Consider the following 24,623-nt stretch of genomic DNA (forward strand, 5'->3'; position numbering starts at 1 on the left):
GACTTCATTCTCATTGAAAAAAACACCTAGCCTTACATATTACAAATACATCTGCTGAGTAGGTGGTGCAAGACATGGGTGTTTAATATTGTAAAGATTCAGAATCCAAGAAAGATCTTGTGCAAAACCCAGCTGAGCTCTCCAGCAGACACTTTAGCCTTCAGGTTTCAAAAAACAGATTAACCCTTTCAGACTCTTTTCCTACCCCCGATACGTGTGTATGCACAAATACAGGGAGAGGCTCGATTTGGAGAATGCAGAGTGGAAAGCCAGGCTCAGGTTCAGATTTACCACACATACTTTTTTGGTGGGTTTTTTTTTTTTTTTTTTTGTATACGTAGAATTTGATGGAACAAGAGGAGGAAAAAAAAAAGGAAAAAGGATGCTTTGACAAGCATCAACTCCCATCCACCAAGTCAGAGAGATTCCCCTAACTCATAGCGCTTTTGTTGTTCCTATGTTTAATAGAAATGCATACACACAGAAAAAAAAAATCACTAAAAATAGACGGTAATGTCAAGTCAGATTGCTGTCCAACACTGTCCAACCGGCTCTTTGCAAACATAGCTAATGTAGCTCATGCACACACAGCCCAAACCCACCACGTTCTACAATTCCTACCTGCCCACGTCAGCACATCCTGGCTTGCCARGACGGAGACCGGGGGCACCCGGACTATCCCACTGCTTGGAAAAAGCAGCCTTTGGCTCCTTCCATTTACTCCAAGCTTTTCAGTACCTTGACAAGTGGAGAGAGACCAACGTTGCCCCGACTGCTTTGCCTCTTATGTGAATTTTGACTCAACATGAAGAGCTCTCAAATGAAAATCTGGCATGACCTTCAGTCAATCCCCTCCCAAACAAGTAGCGTGTAAGAAAAGCAGCCATTAAACATCTGCTCGCCAGACTTCAGAAAGATCCTGATTTTCAGAAGAAAGAAAGCCCACTTTCCAAAGCGCTAAGATCCAAAATCCCTGGTAGCAAAAATTTATTTTCATGACTGAAGACAAGGAGAAATTTATAAATGTATTCTAGCAACCTACCGATAAAATAGTAAATATTCCATCCCTGTGATTTGTATGATCACCTGGGAGCAGAACATCCAAAAAGGCTCTGCCATGTGCTACTATGACAACCAGGAGTATGAGACCATGTGCACGTCACCTGTCCTTGCTTCTTCCCAACCCCACGTATGCCAGGTAGTCTCTTCTGAAGGTCTGCAGTGTATCCAGACATCATCGGAGCGACTAGTGTCCAACGTTAAAAGGAGAAAAAATAAAGATTGCGGTGGTAAGCGGCACACTCATTTCAAAGCCCACAAAGACATCCACATTGTTAGATTCTCCTAAAAAAGAAAAAGTAGTTCCAATTCCGTTTTTCTCCCCCCGGAGAGCATGTGCCTTGGCCAATGTTCAGCGCATGAGCAGACTGTGCTTTGGTCCATCCACTCTCTCCAGCTTCTCAAAGTGTTTTCTGGCGTTGCGGATGTTGATCAGTGTTGCTGCAGAGGCTGGGATGGAGAAGGGCAAGGGAAGTGGGGGGATAAAAAAGAAATGTTGASAGAGGTAACAAAGTTATCTGATTTAAGTGCTGCTTAAGATCAGTTATTTTGTATCCTATCAGCAGGACTGAACCAAAAGGCCTCAGGGAGCTTGGGTTCACGTTTCCACTCTAACCTCTGCATGACAACTACAGCAGGAAACGTGACTCCGTTCACAGACACACAACTGTTCTACAGCTTTTATTTTCACCGATTAGCACTAAGTTTGACTTAGACCTAGTAAAATAACATAGTAGGAAGCAGGCTCTCCTGCCCAAGAGGCATGCTGCTCCGAGAGTACCAGTGTCCACATCTGCAAGCTCTCCTACGTTGACCCTGCTGTTCTCTAGCTGTGCGATATCTAACACTAAGAGGTCTGGGTTCTGATTCAAATCAGGTCACTTCAGCAGTTCTCCACCACGGGTGCAACCCTCCAGCAGGCAGCAGCAGCAGACAGCTCAGTTGTCAAAGGCACACAGCTCTTCTCTTTGAAAGCTAAGTCTCTTTCTAACATCTTCTCACCCCTAGCTCACAGCAACCTGGCAGGACAATGGATCCATTTATATCTTTGAATTCCACCTTTTTATTTATTTATTTTTAAAAATTGTTTGTGTCTGGTGTTCATCATTTTCAACAGAGACACGTTTTAAACTAGACTCATCCAGCCTTTCATTCCTGTGAACAAAAACAAGCCAGAGGCTTCTCCTTGCTTCAACTTACGTATTGAAGGGTCTGACATAACCACCATCACGTATGTATTCGACGTAAAGATGTCAATGAAAGCAGCAAAGTTAGAGTTCCTGACCTCCATGCTCTGGAAGGAAGCAGCCAGCTTACTGAGGATTGGCAGGGGAAGAAGGAAAGAAAAAAGAAAAAAGTATGAACGAACTGCTTCCATAATCTTGCTTCCCCTCTGCAGCCATTTCATCATTAATGAAACTTAATGTGTTGTTAATGAAGAGGTAATGCTTGCCAGGTGGAGACCACCACCAATTGAGATTTAAGACTAACACTTTAGCTTTAGGCTTGAATCTTGATTGATTCAATCAGAACAATATAAAGTGATCTGACTTCTGAATGACTAAGGTCATTACTCAAGACACAACCTCAGGGCCTGTTGGAGCCTCCTACGTCCARGCAGCCTCGTCCCTTTTCCAGGGGGGACGCAACAGCCCACCAGTTATTTGGACGGACAGTTTTACACTCTGTGGATAGCTGATAGAAGGAAGTATAAAGCAGAAAACCCTGGAGGCAGCTTGTAAGCCATGGAGCCACTTCTCCACCCCACTCAGCCTCTGAACACTTCCAGGGACAACTGACAGGCTGTTGAACCCGAAGACTGAACTTTCTATTTTCTTTTGAAAATAGTAGCAATGAACTTCTGCAAGCTTCTTCCTCCCAGACCAACAAGGTCTAAAGTAAAAACTCTTAMTCTGAATTTACAGAACATTTAACTGTGAGCAAGGTATCTGTTCATTCCCAGAACTTCCCTACCTTGCCCAGGAGGGCAAGGCCTGGAGAGAAACAGCTGCTTCAAAACAAACCTCTTTCACCGAGCAGCAAAGGAGGAAGTTATGAAAGATGCACGATGCTCATGTTTAAACACAGTGCTTTCCAGACAGCACTTYAACTCAGACATCTCCTTAGCTTGCTGAGAAGCCAGGCGACTTTTATTCCTTCTAAAGCAAGAAGGCTTGCCMAAGGAAAGAAGAACACACCTGGTATCAGCTCAGGTATCTTACTCAACTAGTGACCAAACCAGCTCACCTGCAACTCAATTTGAATTGTTTAATAATGTTGCTGATTTTCTCAAATCTGTGGATATCCCGCTGTTCTTTGCACTGATAGTGAGAAATGACCTGGAAAACAGAACAAGAGACAACAGCTTTAGCAATTCGTTTCAGCACTGGCTTCTCAGGCTCGATAGCAACTATGGGAAATGGGTTGTGACCGGCACAGGAATTCCCTTTGCCTTYTGCTGACTGAATCTTGGAAACTATTTAAAACAATATTCACGATCATTCCACAGTAAAATGATATTCAATAATATAGTACCTGCAAAGCCTTTCACAAGCACAAACACATGTAAATATGTGAGGAACATAAGAGGCATTATATCCAATTTGAGGACTGTCTRTTTCAACTTACCAGCCATTCAAGCCTTGATTCCAAGAGCAATAAAAGCACAATGAAAGGGGATAGTTTAAAGAATCACCTCAGGTGAGGGAAAAGAGATACCTGACAACTGCTAAAATAGACTTTTCTTGGTAAGTCTATCATGCTGCAGATTCCCAAGGACTGAAACCTGAGAAATTTGTCATTGTGCAGCACGAAGGATGCCCAGGCAAACCTGGATGCTCTCGGAAACCGGAGCGAGCTGCTCAGCCTCCTGATTACGAGCAGCAGAGCCAGGGAAGGCTGGTTTCCCAGGCAGCTCCTTCCACCACTTAACTGAGTCACACCAAGACTGTGCTAAGTTGTCTGCACAGACGTCGGCTCCCCTCCTTGTCAGCTGACAGAGGGATCTGGCAGCAACACTGTAAAAAATCCAAAGGATCAAAAATTATTAACAGGGATGTTTGGAAAAAAGAGAAAAAGTGATCCATACCTATCTCTCCCTTCTCCCTGACCATTTTCATGAGGCTGGTACCCTACAGACCTTCACTCTTCAGCCAAATTTGCCAGTGGGCCAAGAACTGTATTTACTGTACAAGAAGAATTGCTCATCAAGTAATTGCATCATCTTGGACCCCCCAGACCACCTTCCCCCCCAAAAAAGTATCATGAAAACATCCGTTACCAGAAGTGTCATAGACCCTTGTATACAAATATTMAAATATTAGTTTTCTACCTATGGAATTACTTTTAACAGGCTGATAGTAACTAAGACTCTCTCATGCATCTTAAAAAAAAAAAAAAAAATCTATTCTCTAGTTTTAAATCTGCCCAGTTATTCATAGAAGTACAAAAGCACAAGATGAGCCAGATTCAAGGATTATATTCCAAAGCCTTCTCTGTATGCAAGTTCATTTCTTAACTCCCCAGATAGCTTTTTCTGTTACTGCAATTTGAATATAGATGCAGAATAAGACTTTTCACTTCRGGAAAAAGGAGTTCTTAGGGAAGTTTAAATATATGTATATATTACATAAGAGAAAAATCTTCTAAAAATCACCACTAAGTTGAAAATAAGTACAGATTTTTCTGTTGAAAATATTATACCTTCCCAGTGATAAATACAATTATGATTATTAATACTTCCATTTTGGTGGCATGCATCACATACAAAAGGCCAAAAAGTAGAGCTTGCTAGAAATGATGGGWGCCTACTTTTGATATCTTAAATAGTGAGAAAAGTAATGTCTCCTTTCCTTATATACTCCGTTTCAGTGTTAGGTATTTGTTTAGGAGAAAGACCCCAAAAAATTCAAAACCTTTTCCTCATTTCAACAAAAGTTGGGGCAGGATGCCTGCAGAAACCAATCTGGAAACTAAGAGTAGGGACAGATGAGCCACAGTGGTTTTAATATATTTTCCTTTGCAGACACAAGGATTAGAGGCACAGCTACCACACAAAGCTAGTAACTTTGGAAGCYACAGCAGTCCAGCAGCTCACAGTCCTCTGTCCATACTCCAGGTTTGTTTTCCCCTTGACAAAAAAAGGGGAATCAAGACTAGTTAAAATGGCACTCCATGAGGAACYGAAAAGAATTTTTTTTTTCTGAGCTAAAAGTGGTTCTTGCCAAGTACAGAAAGGAATGCCCAGAAAAGTCCATTGGCCACCATGAGAATGGAGATATGAAACCCTGCTAGAGCCCTTAGCTCAACCGCTGCAAGTGGACATTTTAGGAAAGTCACATCAACTACTTTCAGTATCACAAGGCCTGGATCAAGATGTTCTGCCATGTGGTGCTGGCACCTCTCTTTGGGCTACGGCCAAAACAGCACTTTCCATCCAGGGAACTCCATCCTAGGCTGGGCAGAAGGACACGAAGGGCAGAACAGCTGTATTCACCAGGAAAGTGGCTCTCTCAAACAGAAGCACTTCGTCTGCCTCGATGATCTGAGCAAAGTTCCTCAGGTTCATTTCCAGCTGCTGGACATTGGGGATCAGCTGATAGACTATACTGGACCAGGCCTGTCAATCAAGAAAGACACAACATCAAGGCTGTATTAGCACCTTTGCCTCATCCTCTTGCTATGCTAAGTACTCAAGAGCTGCCTACTCACAGCTGCTGGTTTCTTTTTTAGCCTAGGCAGGACTGAGAAGCTTCTTCCACATCAGATTGCTCTGCTATGGTAGAGACTTTCAGTGGCATCCCAGGCCTGTTTTCCTGCACAAACTCTTAACTAGGTCAAGCTTTTCTCCACATCAGTCACACAGGAACTAAAACATTGCAAGACACACTTAAAATCATTCTCAGATTGAGCTGGCAATGCTTCTATTCACTGCTCCCAGGTAAACCCACTCAAGTGTCTCCCTCTTGAAGAAGGTCACTGAGCAGAGAGATACCTGACAGCTCGTAACAGATCCAATTAGAAAGCGCTAATCTACTTAGTCAGGAACTACCAGCTCGGGAGGAACTGGATGTGCTGTAACAGGCATCTGTCCTCACTCACACTCAGGTTCTCCACCTGCAGTGACTTCATCTCACTGCCTACCTTCCGAACCAGGGCAGCAAAGTTCTACTGTGTGCTTCACTCCAGGAGTCACAGTGAGCATTTTTTTCTCACGTTTGCCAAGTATTTAATGTTTTTAATGAAAGAATCCTACCATCTCACCTGCAAAATGCAGAATTAGACCCAACCCAATGGCACAAGCTCTAAAGAGCTCTGACAGTGGCACCTGGAATCGCATAAGGCTGCCTCCATACAAGAAACCCAAATAAAGTAACCAGCATCACTGGGCAGCTTCAGGGGTTCCTGTAAGAAGACTGGCTTTGCCACTGCTTTTAGGGGTCACTAGTCACCTAGAGGGAATAGGGTACATGCTTCAGGCAGAGCAATGCCCAGCCTAAATTCTAGGTACCAGCTTCATTGAAGCTCATCATATATGGAAGGCAGGGGAATTTGCTACGCTTTTGGCTGGATTATTCAAGATGCTGAACACCATCATCTGAAGACTCTCTGAAATCGGCAGAAAGAGCCAGATGGTCACCACCTTCAGACAGCAACTTAACTATTATGCTGCTGCTGCTTATTAGCACTAATTGGCAATTTGATCACTTTCCCTCAGTGGAGCCCAGGTGGCAATCTCCACTCCTGCACCAGAAGGATCTGACACAGCAGTCACAAGTGACAGAAAGTAAGAAAAAAATCTTGACAAGAAGCAAATCCCCAGGATGTTAAATGCTTACAGACTTTAACAAACTTGTAGAGAAAAACAGGAAGCAACTCCGTGCTGGCTAGACATGACTAAAGGATGCAGAAGCTCCTTCTGAAGTGGCTAGGCAGTGTCTAGACTGCACTAACCAGTGACACCATTAACCACGACACTAACATGGTGACAGATTTTCTTTCTTTTACTGAAATCAGGATTTGGGGATACAAGTCTAGCAGGGCTAGAAAGGGTCAGTCACTAATAGGCCTGTAGCAGCTAACCACACCCCTGGCTCATGCCCTGGTTTTCAAGTGAGGGGGGCCGTTAGGGAGAGGACGGACACTGTACAGACCTTGTAAAGTGTTTCATCCCAGATGGAAGTTCTAAAACAAGCACATTCCAAGGGGCGAGAAAGGCGCCTTAGGTCTTCTTCCCGCTCTTTAAAAATCTGGTAGAAGAAAAGAAAATACCATCTGACTATAAATATTTATGCTTTTGGTACATTTCTGTATCATGTTTGCAGCAGGAACTGTGCATTTCAGAATTAAATAAAGTGCTAGGGCACATACAGGAAAAGAGGCAGCAGCAGCAACCACGAGCTAGGACAGAGTGCCAGAACTCCACCCCTCCAGGCAGCAGGGACAAGCAAACCACGGCTTGTCTTGCAATAGTGCTGACAGGAATTTGGGTGTCACGAGCAGGAACGGAGACAGGAAGGAGGAGTTTCCACAGAGGACCTGAACTGTGACAATTATGTATATTTAATAATCCCAACATGGGGAATCTGAAGTCCCTGTTCACAGGAAAAAAAAAAAAAAAAAAAAAAAAACTTGTCAATGAGAACAAGTGAGGAGAAAAGCACTAGAGAAGTCCATCACTGTAGGATCTGATTGCATAATAACGGTGTTGCAAGGCACGTACTTTGATACAGCCCTCTCGGAGCAAACTCTGCCCTTGGGAGTCACAAGTCTCAAGCRAAAAAGGGAAGACAGCACATGCCCCTCCAGAACTGGTAAAGGAGACATCAACGTCCCCTCTGCTGAAGATGTGACCCCAGTTTTGATCACAGCTGAGTGTCTTTAGGGGCATGAGAGAACATAATTCTGTTATGTCTGATATGCTGCATAGGTCACAATCTGAGGCCTCAGATGCCAAAATGTTCAGCAGGATTTGTGGGGACAATTGTTTAGCCCAATCCAAGGGTGTTTGCTGGATGTTCTAAGTAGCAGACACCAYGAAGCAGATCCTGATGGGTCTGCAGTGGTATGTGCTGAAGGAATATGCAGAGCCAGGCAGCTCTTCTGTCTACCCCCATTGCAGAGCCTCACTGGAATCTACACAAGTGAGTGCACAGGACAGTGCAAGGTTTTAATCTGGAGCCTCAAGGAGACTGAAACTCCTCAGCTTAGAGGGAAGAGATACAAAAAAAAGTAAAAGTTTCTCCAATTTGCCCTACAAGGAAGTTCTTTGATCTGTTTTTTTTCCTGCTGAGCTGGAGGGCAGAACCAAAAGAGAAAGTGGGGATCACCTTACTCAGAGTGATCACACGTGATCTGAGCCAAACTGCCATGGAATGAGCMTGTCTGCACAGGGAGTCCAATCAGTCAGAGATGCACTTGTCAAACAGAGGTGTCTAAGCCACAGAATTAATTTCCCCTTTGGTATCAGGAGTTGGTTGCTTGTCAGAGCTGAAAAATGAGTTTGGTAGAAATTCAGCATCCACCAGGCTCCCTTCATCCAAGTCTCCCTTCAAGCCTTTCAAAGGCTCTGCACACCAAATGCTSCTGGAAGGTTGATTCCCAGGAACTTTCCAGGATTCACACTGAGCCCTTAGGGCAGGGAAGTGTTAAATTAAGAGGTGATCTCTGGGCAAGGCCAAACAAAATGCATTGCAACAGAAACCAGGAGTCAAACAATGCAAGGCACTTTCCAATAAACATGGAAAGTGGCAATCTTTTGTCACACTTTATAAGAAGATCTAGACTGAAAGCATCASTTAAGAAGAAGTTGATTCTCATTGTCAAAGTCCTTGAAGACACTCAAGAGTCCATACATCAGTTTGTTTGTAGAATTGCAAGAAATGCAGCCTGCTTTTCCTGCCCTCTGCAGCCGAGGTCTGGCCAAAATGTTAGAACTAATGCTATCAAAAATAAGGCTTAGACTAGTTCCTAAACGTAAGTTCTCTTCCCTACTACATTATACACAGATAAGCAGTGACATGAAGTTTACAAAAAGCAGAAGCAAAAAAAAAAAAAAACCTCAGGCTTTGAGAATTTCTTAACATATGAGAAACTGCTCTATAAAGGGTGCTGCTGGGGCTGTGCTTGAGGTACGAAACAGCCGCGCTTCAGCACAATCACAAAACGCTCTATTTCTTTGACAGAATTTCTATGGCAACTCTCAGCTTCTCACCAAATCCCGCTGATCCTCCTGCACCAAGTCCATCTTGTGCACGAGGCAGAAGATCTTGGCATCGGGGGAGTTCTGCAGGATGGCCTCCAAGCACGACTGGTAGTAGTGCATGTCCTTCTCCAGCTCGCGGCTCTCCACGTCGAACACGTAGATGAGCACTTCCACGTTGCGGAAGATGTTGTCTCGCTGGCTGGTGAAGTAGTTCTCCATGAAGGTGTCCTGCCTGAGAGGGGCCAGAGCAGCAAAGCAAAGAGACTTCCATGAGAACAGCCAGGCCTTGCTTAGCACAGCCAAAGAGCGTTCTGTGGAAAATTCCCCACGCTGGAAAGGCAGAGAGAGGCTTTACATTCTTAGCTGAAGTCTCCATCACAAAAGACTACAAAAAGAGCTCCAYGGATGGCTAAACTGAATGCCTAGGCATTCAAAAATAGATGCTCCTGAAGATGAAGGGGGATCTCTGCTTCTCTGTCTCTCACAAGCAGCTTTTAGGCATCAAAGCGGGCGCTCCGGGCTAGCCTGGGCAACAGCCTGTGTAGATGGAGCCACGGAGCTTCCCCACCCTCACTGGCTTTTAGGGAATTACATATGGAAAAGCCACAGCAGCAGCAGATACAATAATGATTTAGGACAAATTTTATCTTGCTCTTACAGGACCTACACCTATTTTAACTTTTACTGAGTGTGGCTTGGGCAAGTGTGTGGTCTTTGTATCTGAGGCAGTTTAGCAAGTCCAAGAGCTCTGCTGAGGCTCCGCCAGCRGGACAGTCCGTTCCCTGGAAAGCTGCTTGCGAGGAACCACGGGATCACCAGCCTCTAACATCACTCCTCAGGGTGGGTCTGTCTTTCCACATCAAAGGAGCAGCACCTAGCTCAAAAGGCAGCTATAATCAGGCCAATCTCTCCCACCCACATCCACACAGGAGTCTAAGATGTGGCATCCAGCTTCTCCAGAGCTGCCTCACCAGTTTTACAGTGCATCACATACAGTGTGTTCACAAAAAAATGTACTAGCCCCATAAAGTCGGGAGGCTCCCTGCTCTCCTACACCTCCTCCTCAGCCACCAGATCTAGCCCCAAAGGTTTCAAAAGCGAAAGCATGGACAGTACCTACCCTCCACAGTCCCACAGGTTTAACACCAGGTTTCCTAGAAATCTAACATGGGAGTGTTCCACATCAACTGCAAAGAGACAACAGGAGTTTACTACATGTGCCACTCACCAGGTACAGCCAGAGCAGACAGCTGCCTCCTCAGGCAGCCAGAAATGTCATTCTTCACAACAGAACTGACAATGGATAAAATTCCATCTAAACAGCATTGCTGCATATAAACCTGAAGCTGAGCAGGCTACGGGTAAGTACAGATGCCAGCTCAAGTCTTCCCACTGCTTAACTGTTCTCCTGAGAAACACAGTAGGTGTGTCCCCTTTAACAACACACTCCCCAATGTATGGGATATTTTAAGAACGATACCAGTACCAGCACATTCTGCAAGGCTTTAAGCCTTAAATAGTCATTTTTTTTTTCTGAAAGGCCTAATACATGACAAAGAGGAAATATCACCAAGGACAGATCAATCCGTGACATTAAGTCCTCACAGGGGTTTCCCCATGCCCACCATTAGAATCCCCATGGATTCAATACACTTTTTTCACCTTCCCCCCGCCTCCACATCTTTTTTTTTCACTTTGGGAAGAAACACAAAAGCCCTCCGTCACCAACAGGGCCTAGAGCATCATCCTGCCAGCCCATGGGTGTTCACGACAAGGCCACTGTGTCCCCCTAAATGCGTTGGTGAGCAGCAAGTCACCAGTGGGAAGGCTTCTCTAATGAGAATGACTGCGAGAAGACCCCGTCCGCTTCTCCTACAACAAGGGTAGCAGCAAAGGCTGCTTCCTGATCTTTAAGTCGTCTCTCCCTGCTAATGACCAGAGTTTAAGCCCTAACACTTTCCAATTCAAGTGACAGAAATCTTACTTGTGGCACCCAGGCGCCGCGTGTCCCTGGCAATGTAGTTTGCAAAGATGATGGACCTCATGCTGGTCTTCCCAGACCCACTTTTACCCATCAGCAGCACCTGGAAAAAAGAGGAAGAAACAATTGGCTACCATAGAACACCAGGTTCTCCAGGCCTCCCTTGGGCTCAGGATGTTACTGATGGAACAACTGAAAGATGGGATGTGAATGCCTCAGAAGCCAGCAGCAGAGTGCTGCACCTGGAAAACTAGGAGATGGGAAGGTGGATGTTGTTTGCTGCTTGCTAAGTGTGGTCACTGAATCACAGGTGAAAGGCTAAAAACTTATTAATCTCTTTGGCATCCTGAAAAGATGCCCCCTCTTTCCTCCTCTTTCAGGAATCTCTCCCTGCCAGACACTATGTGCTGGTTCTAGGACTGACAACAGCCCAAGGAAAGCTCAGCCTGCCCACAGGCACCAGCAGCCACAGYCCCTTTCCCCCAGCACAGGCTGCCCCAGGGCTCTCTGCTAGACCCCAGCGCTGGTGACAAGCCCGGCTTGCTCCCAGGACCACCCTTGGTCTCTCCTTTCCCTCATTGCTGGGTGTTTTCTGAAGGCAGGGGCACCAAGGTGAAAACGTGGTGAGTTTCTGGCAAGAGCAGAGGGCTTGAGCAAAACAGAGMGGTTTTATCTTGAGTCCTTAGATCCAGACTGAAAACAACTGCTTGCCCATTCAGCACCTTCTGCCCTGCTGTCCTCCCCCCGCTGCTTCTCTTCTAAGCTTGCTCTTTTCCTTCTTACAACACAGCTTGGTTTCTCTTCCCTGGCAGAAGTGAAATACAAGCCCCACTTTGAGTTTCGTGAGCGTCAAAGGAGTAGGAAGAAATTAAAAGCAGATGTGGCAACCCAGCTCCAGCCTACCAGCCTCTTTATTCTGTAGGGGACACAGACTTGATCCCAGTATGCTACTGGCAGACCATCRCACCGAAGGCCACAACTTTATAGTTAAGGAGGAAGCAGAAAAACCAGGGAAGAGGGGGGACCACCAATCACACACATGGAAAGCCTCTACGTGGTGACTTACAAAGTGTTTGACAGCCAACGCGGACCTGTTCCCMATAGCAGCTGTTAAACAAGTTCCAGCTACAAAGTCAAACTCRGTCTTTGGCAACAGCTCTGCAAACCCATCGTGAAGAGCAGCCTAACAAGAGCGCGGCCGGGCCGAGCGCGCCCACCCAGCATGACACTCGTGGTGGCCGCAGTGCTCGCTCGGCTCCCGATGCGCTCCGGGCTCGCGCAACAGCCAGCACCGCAGCCCGGGAGCTGGATGGGACAGGCAGGACCAGCCCCTGCTGCTCACAGGAGTCACCTCTCCAGGAGCGACCGCAACGTTTCACATTGGTAAATCCTCTTCTGAGCCAAGCTGACCACATAGTTAAGGCCCAAGTGATGGAGTCTCCCACTGTCGGTTCAGAAGTGCCAGGAAGAGCAGGCACTGGAAGATTTCCAACAAGGACTCTTGTCTTCAAGAAGCAGGTAACACCTACCACCTTTTCTCTGAATGCTGCCTTGCTTTTATCCCCCTTTCCTGCACACAGAGCAGCCCTTCGCCCAAATCAGCATCTCCTCTAATTTCACACACCTGCAGAAACTCAATATGGCTCCAGGAGCACAAGCCAGTCTAAAGCCAATCTYATCCCTAAAGTTTAGGGTGTGTTGGACGTTCACCGAGGTCAGGAAGCAGCAGCGGGGGCCAGGGAGGAACGGCAGCCCGGGCACGGGGCAGCCACAGTCACGTCCTCATTGCAGAGCCGCCTGGACAACTCCGAACACGCCGGCTGCAACACGCCCAGCCCCGGGCGGGATTAAGGGCTCTGCTTCTGCACCGAGCGCCCCGCTCCAGCCTCCCGGGAGCCCTCGAGAGCTTCCCGKGCGAGTGCAGGGCCTGGGCACAGGCCAAAGGCGCCGCTGCGGGCTCGTCGCGAGGCACGCGGAGGCTCGGGCACGTTCGGGCACCGTGCACCAGGTGTATTCCCGTGGCAGCCACGGACACGGGCCTGCTGTGCCCGCGCGCTCTCCTTAGCGATAAACCCCAGCTCGCCTTTGAGTTCCAGCCTTCTAAGTGAAGAAAKGTCCCTATCAACTGCACGAGGGCCCGGGGAGGGACCTCACAGRGAGGGACGCGCCGAGACGCGGGCACAAATGCGGGACGACGCGGGGGAAGGGGCCGGGAAAGAGCCCCCGCCTCGGCCCTTACCTTCTTCTTCATGGCTGTGCTCGGCATCACCCACCTGCGGGGACAAGAGCGCCTGGTTAGGGCCTCCGCGGGGCTCGGGGAGGCCTCGCGGGACCCTCCCCGCCGCGGCCCACCCGTGACCAACGGGCACACGCCGCCCCCCACCGCTACCTCCGGCGGCGAGAGGCGCCTCGGGGCCGGCGCGGCGCTGCCCGCGGGCGGCAGCCGGTGTCCGCTCGCTSCGGGCTCGGCCTCGTGCGCGGCCGCCGCGGCCCCGGGACCCCCCGGCCCGGCCCGGCCCGCCCCCCTCCCCGCAGCGGCGCTCACGAGACCCAGCGCTCGGGCGGCAGCCGCCGGTCACGTGAGCGCTCACCCCGCCCTCGCCCTCGCCGCCGTCACGTGACGCGAGGGGACGGGGCGGGCGGCTCCGCGAGGGGGAAGGGGGAGGGAGGAGGTGCTGGTGAAGCGCTGGCCGCCATCTTCAGTGCGGGCAAACTGCCCCTCGCCGGGTGTTTAGGGAGGCGGCGGGGGAAAGGCGGTCCCGAGCGCCGCCCGGAGAGGCGGAGACCGCATGATGTCCCGCGGCAGCGACCCTGGGGACCTTGAGGGCGTGGGGGGAGCTGGGCCACGGCCGTCACGAAAGTGTTCCGCGTGGCACGGCGGCCGCAGACAGGCGATATCAGGCGCGCGGAGGAAGTACCTCTCAGCGCCTCCCATATGGTCTAGCGGTTAGGATTCCTGGTTTTCACCCAGGCGGCCCGGGTTCGACTCCCGGTATGGGAAGTTCAGTTTTTCTCTCTCCGCCCCCCCGCCCCCTTCTTTCGTCCCGTCCAGGGGGAAGGTGGTTCCTATTTGTTTAAAAGYCTCTGCCTGTTGTTCGAAACGGGTGCGACCCTAGGAGGAAAAATCTGCTAATTTGTAATAATCAACCATATTAATAATAYGGTTGTAATAATCAACCTGGAGCTTACAGGACTTGTCATCTACGAAGAGAATCTCCTCACTTAAGCTAGGTGTCTCAGCCAACGTTTTAAGAAACACCAAGATGCTCCAGCAGGGAGGCAGGACAGATAGGGCTTTCTCCTCGCACCACGCTGAAGGGCCTTTCGGGACGTTTCTCTGACAAATTCCTAGTTAGTACTGACTCCGGACCCTCCCCAGAGGCTCTTCTTGCTTCCCCTTCTCCTCCTCGTAGCGGTGCAGGCCGCTTGCCCGAGGCAGGAATGCCGGCTCGGACGCCTCTCCGCCTCCGGCGGTGACGAAGAGCGCTCCCATCCCCGAGGCCCCACACGAACTTTCCCCCTTCCCCGGCGCGGGCYCACAGCCCCTCAGCGCCGCCTCGCGCCCGCCCGCCGCCATGTCAGGCCGCGCGCGCCGCAGTGCGCAGGCGCGGGGCGGGCCCGCCTGCGACAAGATGGCGGCGGCGATGGCGGCAAGAGGCGCGGGGTGGCAGTGCGGCCTCAGAGCGGCTGCCCGGTGCGCTCCCTAAGCTAAAATAAAGCAGCAGGGTCCTTCCCCCATTTTCACTCCCGACCCCATTCCCCTAATCTCCCTCGTGGCCTGTTGCTACCAGCCAACTTACTGATACACAGCCCTAAGAAAGGCGATTCCCYCAGGCCCGAGGGGAAGGAGCCTTTGCTTCACACAAAACTAACCTTTTCTCGGCCAGCTTCTTGCTTTCCTATTTACAATTCTTGTATAACTGATTTGGTGGACTGTCCACATCATCCACATGGATGTTAGATCACRCCCAGGACAGGAATTTTAAAGCTGCAAGAGAATGACACCAAGGAGAGAAGAGCAAGATAATAAAAAGAGGTTTCACAGGATTTAGTCTTCGCAGCACATGCTACCTCAGTGCCATGAACTTGCTTTAAAACATCAGTAACACATTTTTCTTCTCAGTAGTACTCCAGCAAGGGGGATACAGTTGATCTCARGAATGTCTGTTCACAGAACACCACAAATAGGATGATAAGCAACAAATCCAGACAAGCAGTTGTTCACTCTGATCCTTTGGCACTCACTACTTTCAGTCTCTGATGCAAAGATGTCTTCACAGCCTACWGGGAGGGCTCCCCAGCAACTCCTGCAAGCACATTATAGAGATTTAAAAAGATTTTTTTTTTTTAGCAGTCCCTATTGCAAAGTTAATACAAACTCTTGTAAGCAAATTGATTTGCACCGAAACTACTGACCTGTTCATACTGTCTCAAAGCAGGTTGGTATTAACACCGGCTCATTCCAAAGGGAATAAGGCATCTAATTACTTTTGAGGCCCTGTGCTTATGCGATTTCAGAAAGAAACAGCCAGTCCTTCCTCCCTGTCCCCCTCAAAAAAAAAAAAACCAAACAAAAAAACCCCACACAACTCAAGGACATTGATATATTTTGCCAAAAGAACAGGGAGGGAGATAAGCGTGTGCTGTGTGTAGCACTCAGAGATCCAACCTCTAGGTCAATAATAAAACTCTAAAGTAGATTAGCTCAGTGAGGTAGCTTTTTTCGTACCACAATGAAAAATTCAGTAAACTGCAGTATTACCAAAAGCCTTTCAGTACACTGAGAAAGGAATTTTAAAACATGACAGACAATGCAACTAGAAAGAATATTGTGCACAGAGAACTGACCAGTGATACTTCGGGACAACTTGTACGACTGCTGATTGTGAAGCCTGTTTTCAGAGCGCAAGTTCTTATTTCTTATCAGACTTATCACTGCTTATGGAATTCTGGACACCTTGGTAACGCTAGTTTTGGAAAGATGAGCCTGGAATACGAAAGAGAAATGTAAATTGAAGCTACTTGAAATTCAGCTGTTCCAACAATTTTTTAGATTCATTGCTTATTTAAGTGCACGTGTTCTGGGATGCTGCACACTTTATTTTCCCTGAAGCCTGATAGAAGAATGAATTGCTTATTAAAGGAACATACAGCACGATTGCCCTGGACTATAAAGTATTGGTGTTCAGCCACTGTACGGCTAAGGCACTAGCATCCCTGCTAACAACGCCTGTCAAAGCAGCATGACAAAGCAGGTCATAATTCTGAAATGAGAAATAAAGGAGCCTGCTTTGCAGTCACAAGTAGAAAAACAGCATTCTCACTAACAACATGCTATACAGCTGTACACAAAGGAATTGGACACCTATTAAATGATCTATTTTGAAGATGGAAATAGACACGTAAATGCACAATTTTAATCAAGGGCCTGTGATGTACCAGAGATTTGGCTTATCTTTAGGTTTGTTGGATACAGTTTTGCATGGATAGGCTGTTCCATCTTCTTTATTTGGCAGTTACCAGATACTCTATGAGCAAGCAAAGGCAAAATATTCAAAACAAATTTAAACAGATTTGAGATAGTCTGATAGGATTAGACTGATCTCCTCCACATCAGTTTTGAAATGCACATTTTTAAATGTGTGTAGTTCTATGAGGATATACATTCTTGAGAGACTAATAATAGATGGGGCTTGTAAAATAAGACAGAAATACTAATTTAATGTGCAAGTTCTTGACCTGGACGGTATTCAAGCAGGAAGGACTACAGGACTTCCCAGCTTATGTTTCTCTGCTTTAATGACCAGGCTGCTAACAGTGCACAGGTGTAAGCAGATCATAACAGCTTACGGAAAATGCTGACAAAGCTCAGGCTGAGAGAAGTAAAAAAGGAAAAGCTTTTATTTTCTTGAGAACTCTTCCAACACTTTTCATACTAAACTGCTTTGTAATCTCTACGTAATCCACTTTTAAGCTTTGTTTTATGCCTAGTCTCTAATCACCTAAAATGAAACTGCAGCAAGTGGGGGAAGAAATCAACCATAATGAATCATTAGACATGTTTACACAGTAGACAGTCTTGAGATGTATCCTCCAGCTTCACGCCAAGATTTCCCCTTCTATTTTTAGCTTTATTTTGAAAGCTTGACACTGCTTAGGCTTGTCAAGTTATGCAGATGCTTTCCGTAGTGAGACGTGCTCTTCTCAGCTCCTCAGCTGCCATCATATTTCTCTTTTCTGCCACGTTCCTCACTTAATCTTTGAGACGAGAACTATTATAGAAGCATTTCTTAACCCCGACAGGATTACCTAGAGCAAATGGTCAAATTGTTAATCAGCCTGCAGAACTCTGAATGGAAACTGGGATGCCAAGGGTCTCTGCTCTAGCTCACAGATGCATATTTAACTTTAGATCAATAAACAGCCTCTAACAGGGCTGTGCAGCAAAATCCACAGAATGGAGACAAAAGTACATTAAGCATTAGGTAAAACAGGCCAGAGATACACCTGAAATCAGAGATAGTTTTTAACATTATTTACGACCGGATAACAACATGGGTGACAGTGCAGCTGAGGAAATCCAGTAATGTCAACTTTATAGGGAAAAAGTGGGTGGTACAGTTCCAGAAACTGGTACTTTCCAGGCTTCTGCTATGCTTCCTACTCCCCTTCTAGTCTGTATATACTCCCCGACTGTACGTGTCAGCCTAGACACCAGTGTCTGCCAACAGCAGAGGTTTCTGAAGCAAGCAGCCTGCCTTGCAAGCATGGAGAAACACTACTACCAAGCCGCTGAGTGCAAGGAAACAACCCCCCCTTTACCAGCTTGCATAGTGCACCAGCAAGCACAAACATCAGCCATCTCCCCCACAATGCTCCACGCTAGGTGCAAGGGGGAGAAAACCACAGGGCAACATGAGGGCCAGTGACTACATGGAATACATGGCTCTCTTTACACTGGAAAGCCACACCGCGGAGCTCAGCGCCCGGGAGGGCCGAGAGGCCTCTAGACCCGTGAGGGAGCGCCGCGGCTCCCGGGGAGGAGGCGGGAGCCGTCACGGACTCCTGCAGCCACCCGGCTGCACCAGGCCCCGGCCCCGGCCCCGCACCGAGGAGCGGGCGAAGGCGCCGCCGCTCCGGAGCGGCCGCCACTGCCACCGAGCAGCACCCCCTTCCCTCCGGAAACCGCCTCACACCACTTCCGGCGGGTTGTCACGTGGCCTCGCCGCCCAGGCCGCGCATGCGCACTGCGCCGCACAGAGCTAGCCCGCCTCGCCCTTACCGCCCTCGTGTGCGCGGCGGGGGTTCTGCAGGCGGCCGACGCGCATGCGCGTTGCGCCGCTCGGGGGGGGGGGCGCGCGCATGCGCACGGAGGGGGTGCCTGAGCCCCGGGCGGGAAGGGAGCGCTGTGAGGGGCGGGGGGACGTGGATACCTACACGCACATACATGTGTATACMTACATACATACCGAGGGTATTATAGTCCTTTCTAGGGCTACCTGTGTGGCTGAACCTTAGGAGAGAGCAAAAGGGAGCCCAAGCAGGGGATGGGTCCAAGTGGAGGTGCCATGGGGTTGGTACCTCTGTGCAGCAGAGCAGCCCCTCGCTGAGGAGGGAGTGCCGCCATTTTCAGTCCCCTTTCATGTGCAACAGAGCCGGGTGCTCCCTCTCAGGAGCTTGCAAAAGATAACACCTTTGAGAAGCACCATTATACAGGCCTATAAAGGTGCTCTGCAGCACCTTGCTCGGGCCGGCCGCGTCCCCCTGGCTCAGCTCTGCAGAAGCAGGACAGGCAGACGGCATCCATGGGCAAGGACAAGCAGAAAGCAGCATGTGGTGGAAGCCAGGGTCCCTTGGGGATGCTGTAGGGCTACGCACACATCCCGCTGGTGACAAAGACTTTTGTTACCGAGGAGATGACTAGTGGATTGTGAACGTGTGCCACTAGTGTGTTCCCTTCTCGGGAAAGCAGCAGCTGATGTTGGTCACTGCAAGGAAGCCATCTGATCCACGAACCATCTTTTTAAGCCTGGGAACAGCATAGACATTGTGCAACCATGTCCACARAGAGCGGCGCACTTTGAAGTTGAGAACCTTGCTGTTCAAAAGGCAGCCAGCTGTTCTGCACATGCTGGCAGAGCTGGGCTGAGGTGCGAAATGGCACCTATCGTGAGCAGCCTTTAGTGCTGGCTAATGTAAACCCCCTTCCAGCACCACATCTGGGACTTCAGAACCGTTTTGTCCAGTTACTGYGCTGCGAGAGCTGCAGGCTGCAGTGCAACCGCTGCGTACCACCGTGCTGCTGCTYGTGTAGGCATAACCCAACGGGCTGCCAGAGCAGAGCTATTTTTGTATCTTGGTTCTGGGTAAGGAACAACTCATGAGAGCAGATTCTAGAATGTAACAGCCACATAAAACAACATTTGTGAAGGACCTTTATCCTGAGAGTACAGGCAATAGTTGAATCTCTAGCTGCAAGGGAGTCTCTGGGACCCACAGCTTGTTCTTAATGTTGGAAACAGAAACTGTTTGGATTGACCCCACCAGCAGAAGAGGAAGGAGCTCTGAATAAAGGAATCCTAGTGATCCATTATCCTTCTCACTATTAGAACAGTATAAATAATAAAGCCATCCTTACAGGAGAAGCAAGGGGTCTCCTGTTTGGAGATGGAGGCAGCTGTAAATCGGATTCATTTTTGTCTTCTCTTGTATTTCTCCCAGGGTAATTAATCTAAAGCAGATGTATTATCTCTTACCATTTTCACAMATGCAGTTAGAAAACAAAACAGGAACAACCAAAGCTGGATGCAGTTAACAACCACCACCTGGTTGGAATCGGTTCCTCATTCCTCTGTGCTGGCCTAGGGGGACAGAAATAACAAGTGATTGTTACCCATCGTTATCCACGTTACCCAAGGTGTAATAGCTTCTTCTGGAGTTGTTTCTGACAATACTTATGCTCCCTTATTTATCCAGTTCAGTAGATATTCATACAAATCTCCTGCCCARCCGTCCTTTGCTATCTGTCAGCCTTTGTGACCACTGATTCCATCTCTGAGTTGCACAGCCAAACTTCACATTTTAACTTAAGAGCCACCATTAAATCTAGGCATTGATTTTCATGACCTTCTTTATCTTTGCTCCTTGTTTGACTTCCTTAAAGGAGAGGTCTTGGTACACTGCTTGCCCTCATGCATCGGAGGTAAACCTTTTGGAAACTGCAAAGCCAGTGGTTAAGCCTTGGTTATTAGATAGGTAGGGGCATCTCTCAAACCTGGCTTTACTGCCTTATGTCAGCATTAGTTTTACGCCAGGTCACTCATGTTGTTGCTTACACTTAATGCTCATGGCAAGGAAGGGAGGTCTGTGTGTGATTCACTGGTGGGGATTGCTCAGCACTTGGTAAGCGTCCAGCACGCAGCGCCGGCCTCTCCAGAGCACTGGCGTGAGGCACTGCCGAGCAGCGTGCTGGGATGGTCATTCCTTCATCCCGCTCCAGAGCATCCAAACATGCCTCCTGCATGGAGAACAGCCCGAAGCCGGAGCCTCAGCCCCTGCCCAGCTGCTGGGTGTGCTCATTTGGAAGAGATTAGTCTAAATCAGTCTCTGTGGAAGGAAATAGCCAAARTTTACCTCTTCTCTGTGCCAGGTTATCAGACTTGCTCCGTGTGAGCAGCTGGAGGGGACTYGATCCTTTAGCAGCAGCCTCATGATGGGGCCCGGTTGGTGGGTTCCAGACTGGCAGTGAGGCAAGCAGTGCAAGAGTGAGCATTATTAGACATATCCATAATGTTTTATTTCCCAGAAAATGCAGCTTCTCGGTCCTGTAAGAGCTGCTACTGTACTGCGTGATGACCCCCAGAAATTCCCACATAAATACTGACCAACTGTCTATAAAATATCCTAACTTGTTTCGTTATGTTGGCACACRCCCTCTAACACAGCGGGTGTCCAGGCCACGGTTGCAGCATCACCTATTGGTGAGTGCAGGCAGGTTTATTCAAGCAAGATTCAGTCTAAGCCCCTTTAGTGTTTCCTCTCCCAGCAAAAAATAGAAATCGGATTCATTCATACATCAGTGTTACTCTTAAAGGAGGGCATTCAGGGCATCCGACCTTCACAAATCTGGGAGAAATCACAGACTAATAAATTCAAGGAATTTTTTGCSACTAGCTTTCCCCATACACACGCCAGTTGTTTTCCTGAAGGAAAAGGATTGTGCAAAAAATTGTTCCCATAGGCACAWACGTCGCTGCAGCTCAGTGCCGGTGCTCAGCAGCTGTCACTCCTCCCTCTATTTCTACACTTGGATTTGGAACCAGAAGGGCTCATCCTAATGTGCACAAAGTRAAGCCCTGCTTTTGTATCTGTTTGCACTGACACACATGTCCRTGGCCTGCAGAAAGCACGCCGAGCATTTCTGGGCTCTTGTTCATTATAGCAAGGATTAAAAAGAAGAAAAAGCCTGTCAGACACAAGAAATATTTGCCTCGGCCTAGTATCAGCTTTCCGGCAGGAGTGCATGGGATTAATGGCTCTTGGCAGCCTGTAGGGCTGGAGCAAGTGCTTCGGGAAGATGGAGAGCTCCGGCAGGCTCCGGGACATAATTCACACCAGATGCCTTTGCTTTGGGTTCTCTCTCTCTCCCCTGGTGCGATAATGATGCTGATTTATTAGTGAAGACATGCCAGCACCCTCTTCCCAAGCAGCATGCTGCCTCTGCAGCCTGCCCTCAGCTCTTATTAATACCTTTTATCCCTCCTCATCTCCGCAGCACCGAATCCCACTTCAGGAGGAGCAGCAGGATGAGGCAGGGCAGGGGCTGTTGCCTGGAGATCAGCCCATGATTGAGACCAAGCCATGCTGCTCGACAAGCACTCTCACCCAAAGCCCTGTAATTTGTGTGTGGATTATTTGGTTGTAAACATGTTTCTAGGGAAGACAGTATTAAAACAGGAAAGATTAACAGCACAGGTATTCCTGCTCAGACTATGGATGCATCTATGAGCAGTCCAGGTTTGCAGCCTGCATATTTTAAGGAGCAGCCATTTTCAAATCCCAAGTGTCTCACAGAGGTGGGAAATGCATTTCAGAGCGAGATCTGGATATCAAACATYGACTCTTCTAACACGACAGTACCTTTTCTTCTGTATCTTTAACCGCAGACATYGTGGTGAGTTGTGATCGACGACTGTGGAGCTACACTGGGAGCTAGCAACAAATCCTGCTCGCCAGCTAGCTCGGCTTCCAGAGCACAGGACCAGGCACACAAACAGCGCCCCGTTTCCAGTATCTGCATCCAGCACTTCACACATACAGGATGAGCCTGTAACATAAATAACGCTACCCATCTCCCACTCATTTATGTAATCACTGCCTCCACACAAACACATGCTTAGGCAGCCTCCAAAGGAAAGCCCTGTTGCTCAGCACTTGCCTCTTCCTAGCTGCTTCACCAGCCAAATCAAACCCTGACACAGAAGAAAGTCACATGAACGTTCTCCCTCGTTTGGAGGCAAGCTGACCATGGGCTTGGTGGGATGCTTGAGACCCCTCTAGTCTAGTCCTAGTGCAGTAATCAAGATTTCACCTTAAATTTACAAATGGAAGGCACAGCAGCAGGAGGAAGGAGCCACCCCAGCATCATTCTCCTCACCCACACTGTCACCAAGAAAAGTTCCCTGTCCTACACAGGGTGGAAAGGGGGAAGGATGGAACAAATCTCCTGTCCACAGGCAGAGGCACCAGCCAAACTCTGCAGGGAGGACCAGAGCCAGCTCATTGCTGCTGGTAGTGAGAGTAATCTGAGGGTAATCATTAAGGTAACCATGCACATGTGAAGAGACAGGCCCTGACCACTCTTGTACCCGGCCATTCTCTCAGTCAAATCCAAGTCTATATCCACATAGATAGCCACTGAGCGAGATTTTGGCTTCAGGTAAATTTAAGCATCTTAAGTTGTCTCCCACCCAAACTGGTTGGTGTTTAAGCAGGTGCCAGGGTGCTTCCAAGTCTGGACCCAAACCCTCAAGCACCAAATTGACCCCAAAGGAACTAACATCTCTTTACCTTCCATACAGATTGTTAATATAAGGAACAAAGATTACTAGCACCAAATGCATATCTGAAGACTCCATCCTCCTATTCTGTTATCCGCGTCCTTTCGCTTCCACCATGTGTTAAACTTTCCTCATTTCATATTTATTCCCTGCTCGTGCCCTGGACTCTCAGTCCTACACAGAGATACTCCCTACATCCCAGGTTAAGTGAGATGCGGAGCTCAGATGGCTTTGCTGCTGGGACAGTTCAGGTGCCCACACTGTCTTTGAGAGGCAGGACACATGGTGGAGCTCTCAGAGCTGCCAGGAGGAAGCAGGAGGTGTCCAGAGGGAATCCAGGGGACGGCAGGGAGAGGAAGAGGGCGAGGGAAGAGCAGGATAGTGAGATGGTGGGAGCTGAGAGGCTGGAGCTGGTGAAAGGCAGAACATTCCTCGTTCTCTCAGACTCAGCTGCAAAAACACCAGGAGATGCTGCAATACCTGAAGCATAAACCCTTCCTCAAATAGCAAGACATCATCCAAGAACTGCAGAGAATAAACACGACCTTTATGCTTCAGGACTGAACAGAGATGAAGGCAAGTTTTCTTAATGGAAAACTATCTAAGATGGCTGAAGATACTGGAAATCTAATTATACATATATATTATATATATGTAATCCTAAAGCCTTTCCTGTCAGCCCTTGGAAATCCTTTGAACCAGTTGTTTCCTCAGGTAATGGAAAAGAGCAGGTATTTCTGAGAGCAGCACTCACACAGCAGTATTACGCAGCCTTGTAGCTGGGTATTGGTGTTATCTTTAGGATGTCAGGGGCTGAAGGAATTGAACAGCTTAAGAGTCACTTTCTGCCTCTTGGGCGCTATTTGGTTTCCCTCCAGCTCAGGCTGAGCTACGCTGAGATGAAACAGTCAAGGGAGGTTCGTCCGCTGAAAGTATTGGGGAATCTGCCCTGTTGATTAATGCAGTTGCAGTGTCCAAAACTGCAAGGCTGGTTTAGTTTTCCGATATTCAATTTCCTGTGTATTTCAATATATTCAAAGACAGTGAAGCAGAAAGAAGGGAAAAAACACATGTAGACCCACAGGTCCAAAGCCATGCAAAATTAGAGGCAGATGTATTCATGCTTGGGACTCCCAGATTCCGACTTCAGCAGAACCTTGAGCACACTGCAACTTTGAATAGAAGACTTGAGGCATTATTCTCTTATTCGTAAGATTCAGACACACACACAAAAGAATCTGTGAGAGCTGTGTGTACAAACAGCACAACTGCACAGCCACATAGCCCTCGTTAGCACAGAGCAAATACTACGGTACCTATC

At 48.2% G+C, this 24,623-nt stretch overlaps 1 protein-coding gene, 1 long non-coding RNA gene and 1 other non-coding gene across 3 annotated transcripts; 1 reads left to right on the plus strand and 2 right to left on the minus strand.

Annotated features, from left to right (window-relative positions):
- Positions 1-518: 518 nt before the first annotated feature.
- LOC112947054 (ras-related GTP-binding protein A) lies at positions 519-13,649 on the minus strand. The gene is made up of 10 exons (XM_026039063.1): positions 13,633-13,649; positions 13,483-13,516; positions 11,247-11,346; positions 10,383-10,449; positions 9,272-9,494; positions 7,212-7,307; positions 5,555-5,677; positions 3,307-3,398; positions 2,260-2,375; positions 519-1,509 (listed from the first exon to the last, which is right to left on the minus strand). The coding sequence occupies exons 2-10, from the start codon at positions 13,507-13,509 to the stop codon at positions 1,412-1,414; spliced, it is 942 nt and encodes a 313-aa protein (XP_025894848.1). The 5' UTR covers positions 13,510-13,516; positions 13,633-13,649; the 3' UTR covers positions 519-1,411.
- Positions 13,650-14,172: 523 nt separating this feature from the next.
- On the plus strand, positions 14,173-14,244 carry TRNAE-UUC. Its single transcript has one exon. It is a non-coding gene; the product is annotated as a tRNA-Glu (tRNA).
- Positions 14,245-15,276: 1,032 nt separating this feature from the next.
- Positions 15,277-17,469, minus strand: LOC112947104. Its single transcript, XR_003249338.1, has 3 exons — positions 17,310-17,469; positions 16,092-16,230; positions 15,277-15,550 (listed from the first exon to the last, which is right to left on the minus strand). It is a non-coding gene; the product is annotated as an uncharacterized LOC112947104 (long non-coding RNA).
- Between the last annotated feature and the right edge of the window lie 7,154 nt (positions 17,470-24,623).

Source organism: Nothoprocta perdicaria, unplaced genomic scaffold (genome assembly GCF_003342845.1).
Source record: "Nothoprocta perdicaria isolate Ctin4 unplaced genomic scaffold, notPer1 scaffold_22, whole genome shotgun sequence".
Taxonomy (NCBI): domain Eukaryota; kingdom Metazoa; phylum Chordata; class Aves; order Tinamiformes; family Tinamidae; genus Nothoprocta; species Nothoprocta perdicaria.

Excerpts from the sequence above, each read along its gene's own strand:
- LOC112947054 (XM_026039063.1), bottom strand. The coding sequence starts at position 13,509 with ATGCCGAGCACAGCCATGAAGAAGAAG. Across the intron at positions 3,399-5,554 it reads TTGAGAGAGCCACTTTCCTG|GTCATTTCTCACTATCAGTG; the intron begins GTGAATACAGCT and ends TCTGTTTTCCAG. Across the intron at positions 2,376-3,306 it reads CAATTCAAATTGAGTTGCAG|TAAGCTGGCTGCTTCCTTCC; the intron begins GTGAGCTGGTTT and ends GCCAATCCTCAG.